Below are 13,185 nucleotides of genomic sequence, written 5' to 3' on the forward strand. Positions count from 1 at the left end.
GCAAATTCTCCCTGCTCAATGCTGTCCATGACCATAGCTTATAGTTCTCTCTCTCTCTCTCTTTGGGGTGAAGGTCTTTCAAATCTATATAGCTCCAGCCTTGATCTGTTTTCTGGGCTTCAGACCCATTGATCCAACCTCTGCTCACAGGCATCCCCACTTGGATATTCTACTGTCACTTCAAACTGTCTGCAACATCTTTGCACCCCTCATGCCATAAATACCCCTCCTGGATTCCATGTTCCACTCAATGTCAACCTGGTCCCCCGGCCCCACAGATGGTCTCCTTCACATTATTCCCCACTCCTTCTTCTCTTCTCTCACCTCCCAACCTAACAAAACACCACATCCCCAGGTCTGTCTGACGGCCCCCCCAAGCCCCTAAACCACTCTCTAGTCTTCCTAGCCACCTGTTAACTTTTGCTTGACCTCCAGGTGGTTGGCCAGTGCTACACCCGCACAAATTCCTACTAATGCAGAGTCACCACATCAGCAAGGGTGAGGAAGAATGTTGGAACCCGATGAAAAAATGAAAGGCCCCTCTTTTTCTCATGAGTATTTCATGTAAAAAGTACCCCAATGAAAAAAAAAAAAACCAAAAAATAAAAATAAAACAAAACCAGGGTCTCCACTTATCCTTTGTATTAGCTGAATTATGCTTCGAAATGTCTCAATCTTTCAGCTTTTATGTTCAGTCCATCTGCTCACAAAGCAATTCAAGGGGCTTAAAGAATATTTTGCTTAATAATGAAATGTTTGGCGGACAGCCAGACAGAATGATAATTATGTATACATACCCCCAAATAAGCCATTGCTGATATAGGCTCCATGAGGGAAGGATTTTGGTCTGTTTCATCCGAACTATATACCCATCTCCTAGGCAGTGTATGACATACAGGAGGCACTTAATAGAAATATATATTATAAATATATCAATTGTTAAAAATCATTTACAAATGTTATCTATAATAATATAAGTTACATAACTGAATTAAAGTACAAATATATAAGTTGGGATTTGGAAATGGTTTCCTTTATGCTACATAACAAAAGGGTATTTGCTCTCTGATACGTCTGACTAAATTTAGCACAACTTCCAGCTATTCTAATAAGAAGGTATGCTATAGATAATTATACTTAATGTGCATTATATAGATCTCTCCCATATAATTAGACATCATAGACATAAGTCTCAGTCAGTCGCCAGTGGCAGAAGCCTTTTCTGAACTGATGCACCTTGAGCATGTGGAAGCCGATCAGGTATGTGCCCCAAGAAGCCTGCAGCACACACCCGCCCAAAAAGATACACAGGCAAGCAATGCGTGGAGATCGTACACATTCCCGTCTCCCCTGCCTCAAGTAAAGTACAACTCACGTGCCACTTGTACTCAGTGTAACACTGGGATGTCATGAGTTTGTTGCTCAATTTAAAAAACTGGAGCCTTTCAATGTGGAAGGAATAATATTCACAAGAAACATGCCTTCTTTTCGCATTCTTTGTTGGTGTTTGCGCTCACATGAATAATGACCAGATATCAATATGTCACTCAATCCCAGTAAGTGCTTTCTTAAAATAATTCTTTTATTTTGGCTTTAATCAAGACAGGAAATTTTAAATTAAAATCAACAAGAAAGACAATCTTCTCAGACATATTATTATGATAGTTTCATGAAATACAGACAGGTGCTCAGGAGTTTCTTGTTCTGTACACATCACTGTTTTCATTTTTTCCTTTTTCTAAGATTTATTTATTTGAGAGAGAGTGTGCACCTGTGAGTGGGGGAGGGGCAAAGGGAGAGAATCTTCAAGCAGGCTCCCCACTGAGTGGGGAGCCAGATGCGGGGCTCGATCCCAGGACCCATGAGATCATGACCTGGCCGAAACCAAGAATCTGACACTTAACCAACTGAGCCACCTAGCCGTCCCCACATCACTGTTTTGAATATGAGGTGGGTTAAAGACAAAGAAGGTCTCACTGGCAGCAAGATTCATTCAGAAAATACTATTATTCCCAGGAGAGGTGCATGAGATGCAGCTTTACCAACTAAGTTCAATCTACAAAATTAGTTCAAACAAGTGAGATACAAATGAGTCATTAACAAATCTTGGAAAACTGCAGTCTATCAGCAGAATCAGTGTTTCATGCTTTGAGCTTGAAAAATACTCACAAGGACAGAACTGAAGGGTCATAGGCTAGAGAAAGGTTTCGCCCCAGACTCTCCCAGACATGACTGTCTCTCAACTGCTCCAGAGTACTAGAGTCAATAAAAATACGGCATTTTCTACTCTCTGAATTGATAATGGGGGAGATACACAATCATTTAGAAACAAAATATTCTGAGAAGAGATGGTCATTAATATAAAAACAAAACCTTATGCTCTGAATAGAATAAAAATGATAACAGAAGACTAGCCTGTTGGTACATGCTGGAAAGTTGCCCTCTACAACTGAGCAAGAGATTTTTGGGTTCCTAGCAAACTACTGTTAGAACAGCAAGAAAATTAAAAATTAAATTTGTCCAAATATTACACAGAGTACTTTAGCTCTCTCACAAATATTAACAAATTGCTGACATAATAAGGCTATTTATTCACTTGAAAAATAAGCACCCATTATTTACTGCAGAATATTAATGGAACTTCGCCTGTCAAAGAGTTGCATAATGTAAGTGCAGCATTTGCTAAAATATGACCTACACAGGGCTAATGCCTAGAAATGAACCAGGAAGACTTTGATGGTCAACAAGCTTGGGAACACAGCTCAAGAGACTCATAATGTTCATTAGCTCACTGCAGATGCTGAGAAGCCCTGCAGCAGAGGAGCCCATTTAACATTATTTAAGCAAGTACTTCTCAAACATAACTGATGGGATACTTTATTCCCAAGATGAGCTATTAATGCACTTAGGGAGACGTTATTATAGACACACATATAATCACCATCTAGAAGTTTAGACCACATTACATACATATAATTTATGCAGTCTCTATCAACATTATGAATACTCTGTAGGTTGTTGCTTAAATTATTTTCTCCTTTTCTCGTGGTTTCATTTGAGGGAATAAAAGGATTCATTTGAGAGAAACACTTTCTGGAGATACGTTTATAGGAAAACTGGCACTCTTTCAGCCTGCAAGGTGAGATGCTCTGAAGTCCCCTTCTCCAGTCGATACTCATGATAAACCCGCAGTCATTCTCCATTACCTCCACGTCCACATCCAGCCTACCACCTTGCGTTACGGATCCTGCCTTCTACACTGTTCTCCTACCCACTTCAACCTTACCTTCTCCACAACCACATTCCTAGTGCAAGCCACCAACTCTACCCTGGTGCCTAAATAACTTCCCAACTGGTCTTCCTAAATTCATTCTTTACCACATATGTTATAGTCAAAATAACCTCTTAACACTTAGGAATATTTTCCACATACTAATTTCCTACTATATACTACTAAGGTAGGGAGAATGATGAAACTACCAATGTTATAGCAACTAATGAGTTTAAGAAATGAGATACTTCTGTGCCTGGGTGGTGCAGTCGTTAAGCGTCTGCCTTCGGCTCAGGGCGTGATCCCAGTGTTATGGGATCGAGCCCCACATCAGGCTCCTCCGCTATGAGCCTGCTTCTTCCTCTCCCACTCCCCCTGCTTGTGTTCCCTCTCTCACTGGCTGTCTATCTCTCTGTCAAATAAATAAATAAAATCTTTAAAAAAGAAAAAAAAAAGAAATGAGATACTTCTAAGACTTCTATGATTCCATTCGTTGTTCCAGAGGTACACACCATCTGAATCTTGTGCTTACTATTCCTTTATTTTTCTATATAGTTTTACTGCTTATGTATTTCCCTATGATAATGACCTGATTCGTTTTGCAAGATTTTGAACTTTATTATAAATGTATACAGTTTAATTCTTATGAAACTCATTTTTTTTTTACTTGACATTGTGCCTGTTAAATTCAACTGTGCTTATATCCCTCAATTTCCACTGAACAGTATTCCGGTCAATGAATATGACACAAGGTATTTACCTATTTTCCACTGATAGTCATTTGGGTTCTTTCCAGAATCTCGCCTCCTCCTTCTTTTCCATGTACAAACAGTGCTGTTATAAACCTTCCTATTCTTTTTTTTAAAGATTTTATCTATTTATTTGACAGAGAGAGACAGCAAGAGAGGGAACACAAGCAAGGGGAGTGTGAGAGGGAGAAGCAGGCTTCCTGCCGAGCAGGGAGCCCGACGCGGGGCTTGATCCCAGGACCCTGGAATCATGACCTGAGCCAAAGGCAGACACTCAACAGCTGAGCCAACCAGGTGCCCCTAAACCCTCCTATTCTTAACAAGACAACACTTTCTCTAGGTTGGATATAGAAGTTGCTGGGTCATAGGGAATGTCCACCTTCAGCTTTAACAATAATGCCCAACTGTTTTCCAAAGTGGCCACACCAAATGTGCCTCCTACATACAAATGTACGAGTATCTGTGACTCCACACCCTTGTCAACACTGGGTACTGTCAACTGTCTTATTTTTTTGCCAAACTGGTAAGAGTAGGATGCTATCCTAATGTGGTTTGAATTGGCAGTCACTAACGAACATGGAGGTCGTTTTATATGGCTCACTGCACATCTATGCCTTTTGCCCATTCAAAGCACTTCAAAAATACTTCTTTTCCAGGATGGCACATTTTATGTGGCATGGTTGGTTTTTTTTTTTTTTACCATAATAAAAGTAAATAACTAACTAAAGAAAGAAAAATATCGCTGTTATAGGTGTTGAAAATATCTACTTCTAGTCTGTAGCTTTCCTTTCACTATTTTTTACATTTCTTTTGATAAATAGAAGATTCAAATTTCTATACGGTTGAAATTTATCAGTCTTGTCTCATGGTTAATGCCTTTTATACTGTAAATAAGATATAAGATAGTCTGAGTAAGTAAAAAAGGGACCATTAAAAAGACATTCCTTTGGGAGCAATCTATACTTTCAATGCCATCCCGATCAAAATATCAATGGCATTTTCCAAAGAGCTGAACAGTCCTAAAATTTGTATGGAACCAGAAAAGACCCCAAATCACCAAGGAAATGTTGAAAAAGGAAAACAAAGCTGGGGGCATCACGTTGCCTGATTTCAAGCTATATTACAAAGCTATGACCACCAAGCTATGGTACTGGCACAAAAACAGACACATAGATCAATGGAACAGACTAGAGAGCCCAGATATGGACCCTCAACTCTATGGTCAACCAATCTTCGACAAAGTGGAAAAAATATCCAATGGAAAAAAGACAGTCTCTTCAATAAATGGTGCTAGGAAAACCGGACAGCTATATACAGAAGAATGAAACTCGACCATTCTCTTACACCATACACAAAGAAAACTCTAAATGGATGAAAGACCTCAATCTGAAGAAGGAATCCATCAAAATCCTAGAGGAGAACACAGGCAGAAACTTCTTCGACATCAGCCACAGCAACTTCTTTCAAGAAATGTCTCCAAAGGCAAGAGAAACAAAACAAAAAATGAACTTGTGGGACTTCATCAAGATAAAAAGCTTCTGCACAGCAAAGGAAACAGTCAACAAAACTAAGAGGCAACCCACGGAATGGGAGAAGATATTTGCAAATGACATTACAGATAAAGGGCTGGTATCCAAGATCTATAAAGAACTTCTCAAACTCAACACCCAAAAAACAAATAATCAAATAAAAAAATGGGCAGAAGATATGAACAGACACCCAATGAAGACACACAAATGGCTAACATCATTAGCCATCAGGGAAATTCAAATCAAAACCACACTGAGATACCACCTTACACCAGTTAGAATGGCAAAAATTAACAAGGCAAGAAACAACAAATGTTGGAGAGGATGTGGAGAAAGGGGAACCCTCTTACACTGTTGGCAGGAATGCAAGCTGCTATAGCCACTTTGGAAACAGTATGGAGGTTCTTCAAAAAGTTAAAAATAAAGCTACCCTATGACCCAGCAATTACATTACTGGGTATTTACCCCAAAGACACAGATGTAGTGAAAAGAAGGAGCACATGCATCCCAATGTTCATAGCAGCAATGTCCACAACAGCCAAACTGTGAAAGAAGCCTAGATGCCCTTCAACAGATGAATGGATAAAGATGTGGTACATATATACAATGGAGTATTACTCAGCCATCGGAAAAGATGAATACCCATCATTTGCATCGACATGGATGGAAATGGAGGGGATTATGCTAAGTGAAATAAGTCAAGCAGGGAAAAACAATTATATGGTTTCACTCATATGTGGAACATAAGGACTAGCATGGAGGACATCAGGAGAAGGAAGGGGAAAATGAAGAGGGAGGGAATCAGAGGGGGATGAACCATGAGAGACTATGGATTCTGGGAAACAGACTGAGGGTTTCAGAGGGGAGGGGGGTGGAGGGATGGGCTGGCCTAGTGATGGGTATTAAGGATGGCACGTATTGCAATGAGCACTTGGGTATTATACGCAAACAATGAACCATGGAATACTACATCAAAAACTAATGGTGACTGACATACCATAATTTTTTAAAAAGACGTTATTTTGTATTATCTTCTAAAAATTTAAAACTTTACTTCTCACATTTGGGTCTTCAACCTACTTTATATTTGTGTGCAGAATGAGACCAAGATACAAGTTTCATCTTACCCATATGGATGATAAATCCTTCCAGCACCATTTTGAAAAAAGACTAGTCTCTTCTTAGCCCACAGATCTACATGGTCACCAGCTTAGGCTCAGGAGTCCATACATGTGTTGAAGCCACATTTGGGCTCCTGGCTCTGTTCCACTGTTCTATTTGTCCGTTCCACACCAGTGTTACACTGCCTCAGCTCCTACTGCTTTATTTGGACACCAATCCCAAGTGGGTAAGTCTACCAACTTGCTGCTCTTCTTCAAAATTGCCCTGGCTATTCTTGGGCCCTTGCTCTTCCATATAAAACTGTACAGGCTCAAACAAATAAACCAATAGAATTACATTAAATTAATTGGAGAAAAATATATTAATTGGAGGGGAAAATTAATATCTTTTTAGTATTAAATCTTATCTATAAATACGGTTCAGTTCCTCATTTATTTAGGATTTTGAAAATAAAGATGATACACTTTTTATTTTAGAATTTTTTTTCAGGTTTTTATTTAAATTCCACACACAGTGTAATATTAGCTTCAGGTATACAATATGGTGATTCAACACTTACATACAACACCCTATGGTCATCACAGCAAGTGTACTCTTTATTCCCCACCATCCATTTAACCCATTCCCCCACCCCCCCCCCAGTAATCTTTAGTTTGTTCTGTATAGTTAAGAGCCTGTTTCCTGGTTTGCCTCTTATTTTCTCCCACTATGTTCATCTGTTTTGTTTCTTAAACTCCACATATAAGTGAGATCATATGGTATTTGTCTGTCTCTGACAGACTTATTTCACTTATTAGCATTATACCCTCTAGCTCCACCCACATCATTGCAAATGGCAGGATTTCATTCTTCTTGACGGCTGAGTAATATTCCATTGTGTATATATACCACAGCTTCTTTATCCATTCACCAGTTGATGGACATTCACCTCTTTCCATAATTTATTGCTGATAATGGTCCTATGAACATAGGGGTGCATGTATCCCTTCAAATTAGTACTTTTGTATCCTTTGGGTAAATACCTAGTAGTGTAATTGCTAGATCATAGGGTAATTCTATATTTAACTTTTTGAGGAAACTCCATACGTTTTCCACAGTGGCTGTACGAGTCTGGATGCCCACCAACTGTAAAAAGTTTCCCCTTTCTCCACATCCTTGCCAAAACCTGTTGTTTCCTGAGTTGTTCATTTTAGCCATTCTGATTAAATGGGTTACCACCTCGCAGGTGATGTCTCATTGTAATTTTTATTTGTATTTTTCTGACGAGTGATGTTGTGAATCTTTTTGTGTGTCTGTCATCTGGATGTCTTCTTTGGAAAATATCTATTGATGTCTTCTGCCCATTTTTTTAACTGGATTATTTGTTTTTGGGGTGTTCAACATTATAAGTTCTTTATATATTTTGGATACTAAGCTTTTATCAGATATGTCACTTGCAAATATCTTCTTCCATTCCATAGGCTCCCTTTTAGTTTTGTTGGTTGCTTCCTTCACTGTGCAGAAGCTTTTTATTTTGAAGAAGTCCCAATAGCTTGTTTTTACTTTTGTTTCCCTTGCCTCAGGAGACAGGTCTAGTAAGAAGTTGCAATGGCCAAGGTCAAAGAGGTTACTGTGTGTGTTCTCCTCTAGGATTTTGATGGTTTCTGGTCTCACATTTAGGTCTTTCATCCATTTTGAATTTATTTTTGTATATGGTGTAAGAAAGTGGTCCAGTTTCACTCTTCTACATATGGCTGTCCAGTTTTCCCAACACCATTTGTTAAAGAGAGTATCCTCTTTCCACTGAATATTCTTTCCTGCTTTGTTGAGATTAGTTGACCATACAGTTATGGATTCATTTCTGGGTTTTCTATTCTGTTCCATTGATCTATGTGTCTGTTATTGTGCCAGTACCATACTATCTTCATGACTACACCTTTGTAATATAACTTAAAGTCCAGAATTATAATGCCTCCAGTTTTGCTTTCTTTTTCAGGATTGCTTTGACTATTTGGGGTCTTTTGTGGTTCCATACAAATTTTAGAATTTTTTTTTTTAGCTCTATGGAAAATGCTGGTGGTATTTTGATAGGGCTTGCATTAATCCAGAGATTGCTTTGGGTAATATAGACATTTTAATAATATTTGTTCTTATTTTAGATTTTTTTAGTAGGTATTTCATACTTTTTATTTCCACAATGGTATCTTTAAAATTGCTTTTCAGTTTGTTGGTGATAAACAGAGATGGAATATTAGTTTTTATATATTGTTTATCCAAAAAATGTGTTAACTTCTCATTAATTTCACTAATTTACCTACACATATTTTGGATTTTCTCAGCAAACAAGCAATCATCTGCAAATAATGACAGTTTTGTTACTTCCTTTTTAATGCTTATATTTTTTCTTTTCCTTGACTTATCGCCCTGATGAATGTTGCACTGAAGAATTCTAACGAGCATCCTCGACTTATTCTTTATTTTTATGGAAATGTTTGTTATAAGCTTAATGATGAATTAAATGAGGAAATGCAGAAGTTTCTTAGTAGGAAGAATGGAATATTTATGCAAACCTAAACAAGCTCTTTTTCTTTGGGAAAAAAAAAAAGAAGACAAGCCTCAAAAGAGTCTTTCTTCTCTAAATGTAGCTAAAAACCACTTAAAACAATGTACTCAAAAAAGGCTATGGCTACCGACGATAAACAAGGGAGACAATCCCAGTGAGGAGATAAATCTTTATATTTTCTCAAAAGGAAGTAGGACCAGGATAATGGGCTTAATAACATCATCCTTCCTTTTAAATTAAAAATAATTTACTGATTGTTGATTGAGAATTTGGTTGCCACTATTACCTCATCTCTGTATATTTACTTATTGCACGAAAGAATCCTAGATGGTAGGGAAGTTTGAGCTGTCCTCTAAGGAGAAGTAGAGCTACATCATTTTATGACTTAAGATAAAGAAAGGTGGGGTGGGGGCAAGCAGCTTGGCCAACCAAGCTCAAGTTCTGTCATGTAGGAAAGCTGCTCAGTTCCTCCTAATTTTGGCCTTCCTATGACTTTACCACTTTCTGGTCATGTTATAACTACATGGAGTTTAAGTCACACTCATTTTAAAACTAAGCAAAGAAGGCTATAAACTGAGCACAAAAACACACAAGCACAACAGCACATGAATCAGGCGGTGTTCTATAAACTGGAAAAAGCTATTAAAGCTAGGCAATTGTTATTATGATTTACTCCACTGACGATTAGTTAGCTTATTCTCATTACCACAAATTTTCACTAATATAGATAATCCAGAGCTCAATAATACACGGCATTAGAACAATAAATTACACATAAGGTCAAAAATAGGTATGTAGTATGACTAGCATTAATATCTGGAGTAGATGATTAAGCTTCTAAGACCACCAAAACTATTGATAAGAAGTATTATGAAGATAAAATACACTGTTACTTTACTTGTCTGGTCAATTTGAACTGTTCCCATGTATGTCTGAGTATCAGAACCTGAAGACCCACTGGACAATTAGCACTTACTGATGAGCCTCTTAGCACGTATACGGATACCCAGTGCTGTAAAAGCATTTATTTGGCATTTTACAGTATACAAAGCACTTTCAAATCCATTCTCTATCAAATTGGCTCAGCCAGAAGAATACAAACCAGGTCCTACCAGCAGCCACTACACCACCTTGTCAGGGCGGACCGCCTGAGAATGAAACGAATCCCAAAAAAGACCCGAGAAATGGAAAGAAAGAAAAACGTTTCGAACAATATTGTGTAAGAACTAACTAGATCCAACTTACCTGAAACCAGATATACCCTTGTACCTCTCAGTTATAAGACTCAATAAATTCCCTTTTCAGCTTAAGCAATAGGAGTCGGGTTTCGACCAGCTGCAACTGAGAGCCCTGAGTAACATAAGTGTCGGCTGCATTGCTAACTGCACCAGCCAACACTCTCTCCGCCACATGCAGCTTCCCTACAGGAACCTTGGAGCAATGGAGCAGCATGATTTCATGAACCCCGACACAACCTAAATGGTCCTAGAGAAGACATGTCATGCCTATGTAGCGTCAATACGAGCCCCAATAGGGGGTTTTATCTAACTTACAGGGTTGTTTGAGAGTGAAATTAGAGGTTCTCTTGCAAAGCAGCTAGATGTTGTCTGGCGCCTAGCACTCAATAAGTGGTAATAATACTCCTGCTTTCCATGCTGACTGGCCATACTAAATGCGATAGGATATGCAAAACTTCTACTATAATCTCTGATACAAATAAGGTACTCAATAAATGTCAATTCCCTTTGCAATGAAAATAATTAGGGGCTGATAATCCCTTTCATTTTACACCACTAACCATCTTTCTCACTATAGGAAAATAACAAAAAAGATACAGACTAACTTCAATGACCTTTTTCACCCCCATCTTACCAGGAATCCAGAAACACAATGCTAACAGGAAGAAAATAAGCACATGTAAGTGGATGGCTGGAGATAGTAAATGGGCCACGCAATTTCTAGCATCTGCCCGTAGGAAACCTTGACCTACATGTAGTGATTTCAAATTCTGCAAGGGGGAAGGTGACCATGACCTACTCACTCAGACAGATACACTAACTGGACCATTCAATAGCACACAACAGGATCAAAATGCAAGACTCACAGTATTTGGAACGTATGGCAAGCCATAAAATTTCTCTTGTGTTTCCCTGAGAATGTCTGTGGTTGATGTCCTCAGGGGGTGCTTCCCATGGTAGATCTGATCCAGAGTGGCATAAAAGACCTAGACAGAGGAAAATGTCCCCTTAGTTTTTGGTATTCCACCCTTCCATCTAAGATGTGGTGGGCCAAAGGTGTTACAAATATACCAGAGTAATAATTATACATACCAGATTCATTCACAGATATAAGTATATATGGCTTGAGATGTATTTTGTACCACATTTAAGACCACGCTGATGATGAAAAGGAAAGCTCTCAACCTTTTCATGATGAAGGATATTAAAAAATTTTTTGAACCTTATCCATAAGGTACTCTTCATGTACAATGGAGTAAATTAAATTTGTGACCACAAAACTGGAATTTGGCCCATAGATATCTGTAGATATATGTAAAATATATAGTTGAAAATATGAAAAAAAAATAAAGTTACAACTTGTGACCCTCTGGATCTAATAAATCCTGTTTGGTTTCTTCCTAGAATCCCTCTGTATCTTTTTTTTTTTTTTTTAAAGATTTTATTTATTTATTTGACAGAGAGAGACAGCCAGTGAGAGAGGGAACACAAGCAGGGGGAGTGGGAGAGGAAGAAGCAGGCTCATAGCGGAGGAGCCTGATGTGGGGCTCGATCCCAGAACGCCAGGATCACGCCCTGAGCCAAAGGCAGATGCTTAACAACTGCGCCACCCAGGCGCCCCTAGAATCCCTCTATATCTTAAATGGGAGCAATGAAATGGTCCAAATCCAGTTTTGTGAGGAGAAGGGACAGAACACGAACTAGATGGGGCGAGGTGAAGAAAAGGAATAGCAATCTTCCGTCTGGCAAGTACAGATGTTACAAAGAATTCTGGCGCAGCTGTTGCCGAGTCTGGAGCTAGGGCCAAGCCAGCCCCCACACCCGGTGTCGGCAGATACCAGGGCAGCAGCTGCCCTGCACGGGCGGCTCTGCCTTACAGAGGTGACCGGGGGAGAAGGATCACTCACCTCTGAGGAGAGGATACGGGCCATTGAAACACGATAGGAGAATAAAGCATTAGTTTGAACATGAAATCTGCTGCTCACAAAGTTCTGAAAACTAAATGTTACATAGCAAATCTGAAATAAAGATAAAGGGCTTTTTCACTGGAACATTTGGCTTGAGTATTAACATTGTTTGGAGTTCACCTGAAGCAAGGAAGTAGAAAACTTGCTTTATTTTAAAGGAAAAATTCTGACATGCAATTATGTTTCTGATATGTATCTTTCTGATTTAAAAATGGAATTTGGAGAGAATGTGCAGCTGTTGACTTAAAAGAACTGAGGATTAGTTTGGATAAAAGAAAAAATTTAAATGACCTCTAGCTTTTGGCTTCATCTAGATATAGAATTATGGTTCTAAATTATAAGTCAAGTTTAAACCTTCCCTAGAAAAATACAGACATTTCCTAAATATAAATATTGCTTTACTCTAACTGGTAATCTAAACAAATAGCTAAATACAGCTCTTCCAATTCTATATTCTATAATGAGTAACAATGCATGAAGTAATCAGAGGGGCCAAAACTACTCATCTGCATCTTGTCTATATTCAACAGAGTAAGTTATTAGGAACTGAAACTTAAATTCTAACTTCCACTAAGGTGTTTTGTTTTCTATTTTTTGTTTGCCAATCTATAAACAAATCAGAATTCAAAAAGTTTCATTCCTGTAGTTATGCCTTCCACAAATGAAAGGCAAAAACATGGAATAACTTTTTTTTTTAATGATAAAAACAGGGTGAAATAAATGAAATGTGCATATGTTTCATGCCTATTTGCTGATAAACCAAACAA

At 38.4% G+C, this 13,185-nt stretch overlaps 1 protein-coding gene across 5 annotated transcripts in view; it reads right to left on the reverse strand.

Moving 5' to 3' along the window:
• Positions 1–13,185, reverse strand: part of LOC103664393 (mitochondrial intermediate peptidase) — a 216,073-nt gene that overhangs the window by 90,655 nt on the left and 112,233 nt on the right. For 3 of the 5 annotated variants that reach the window (XM_040621578.1, XM_040621589.1, XM_040621602.1), the window contains one exon: positions 11,318–11,437. The exons of the other annotated variants lie outside the window; for them this stretch is intronic. In XM_040621578.1, coding sequence (XP_040477512.1) covers positions 11,318–11,437 — 120 coding nt within the window. The remainder of the gene's footprint in view (positions 1–11,317; positions 11,438–13,185) is intronic. 5 annotated transcript variants of the gene reach the window in all.

This window comes from Ursus maritimus, unplaced genomic scaffold (genome assembly GCF_017311325.1).
Source record: "Ursus maritimus isolate PB19 unplaced genomic scaffold, ASM1731132v1 scaffold_10, whole genome shotgun sequence".
NCBI lineage: Eukaryota > Metazoa > Chordata > Mammalia > Carnivora > Ursidae > Ursus > Ursus maritimus.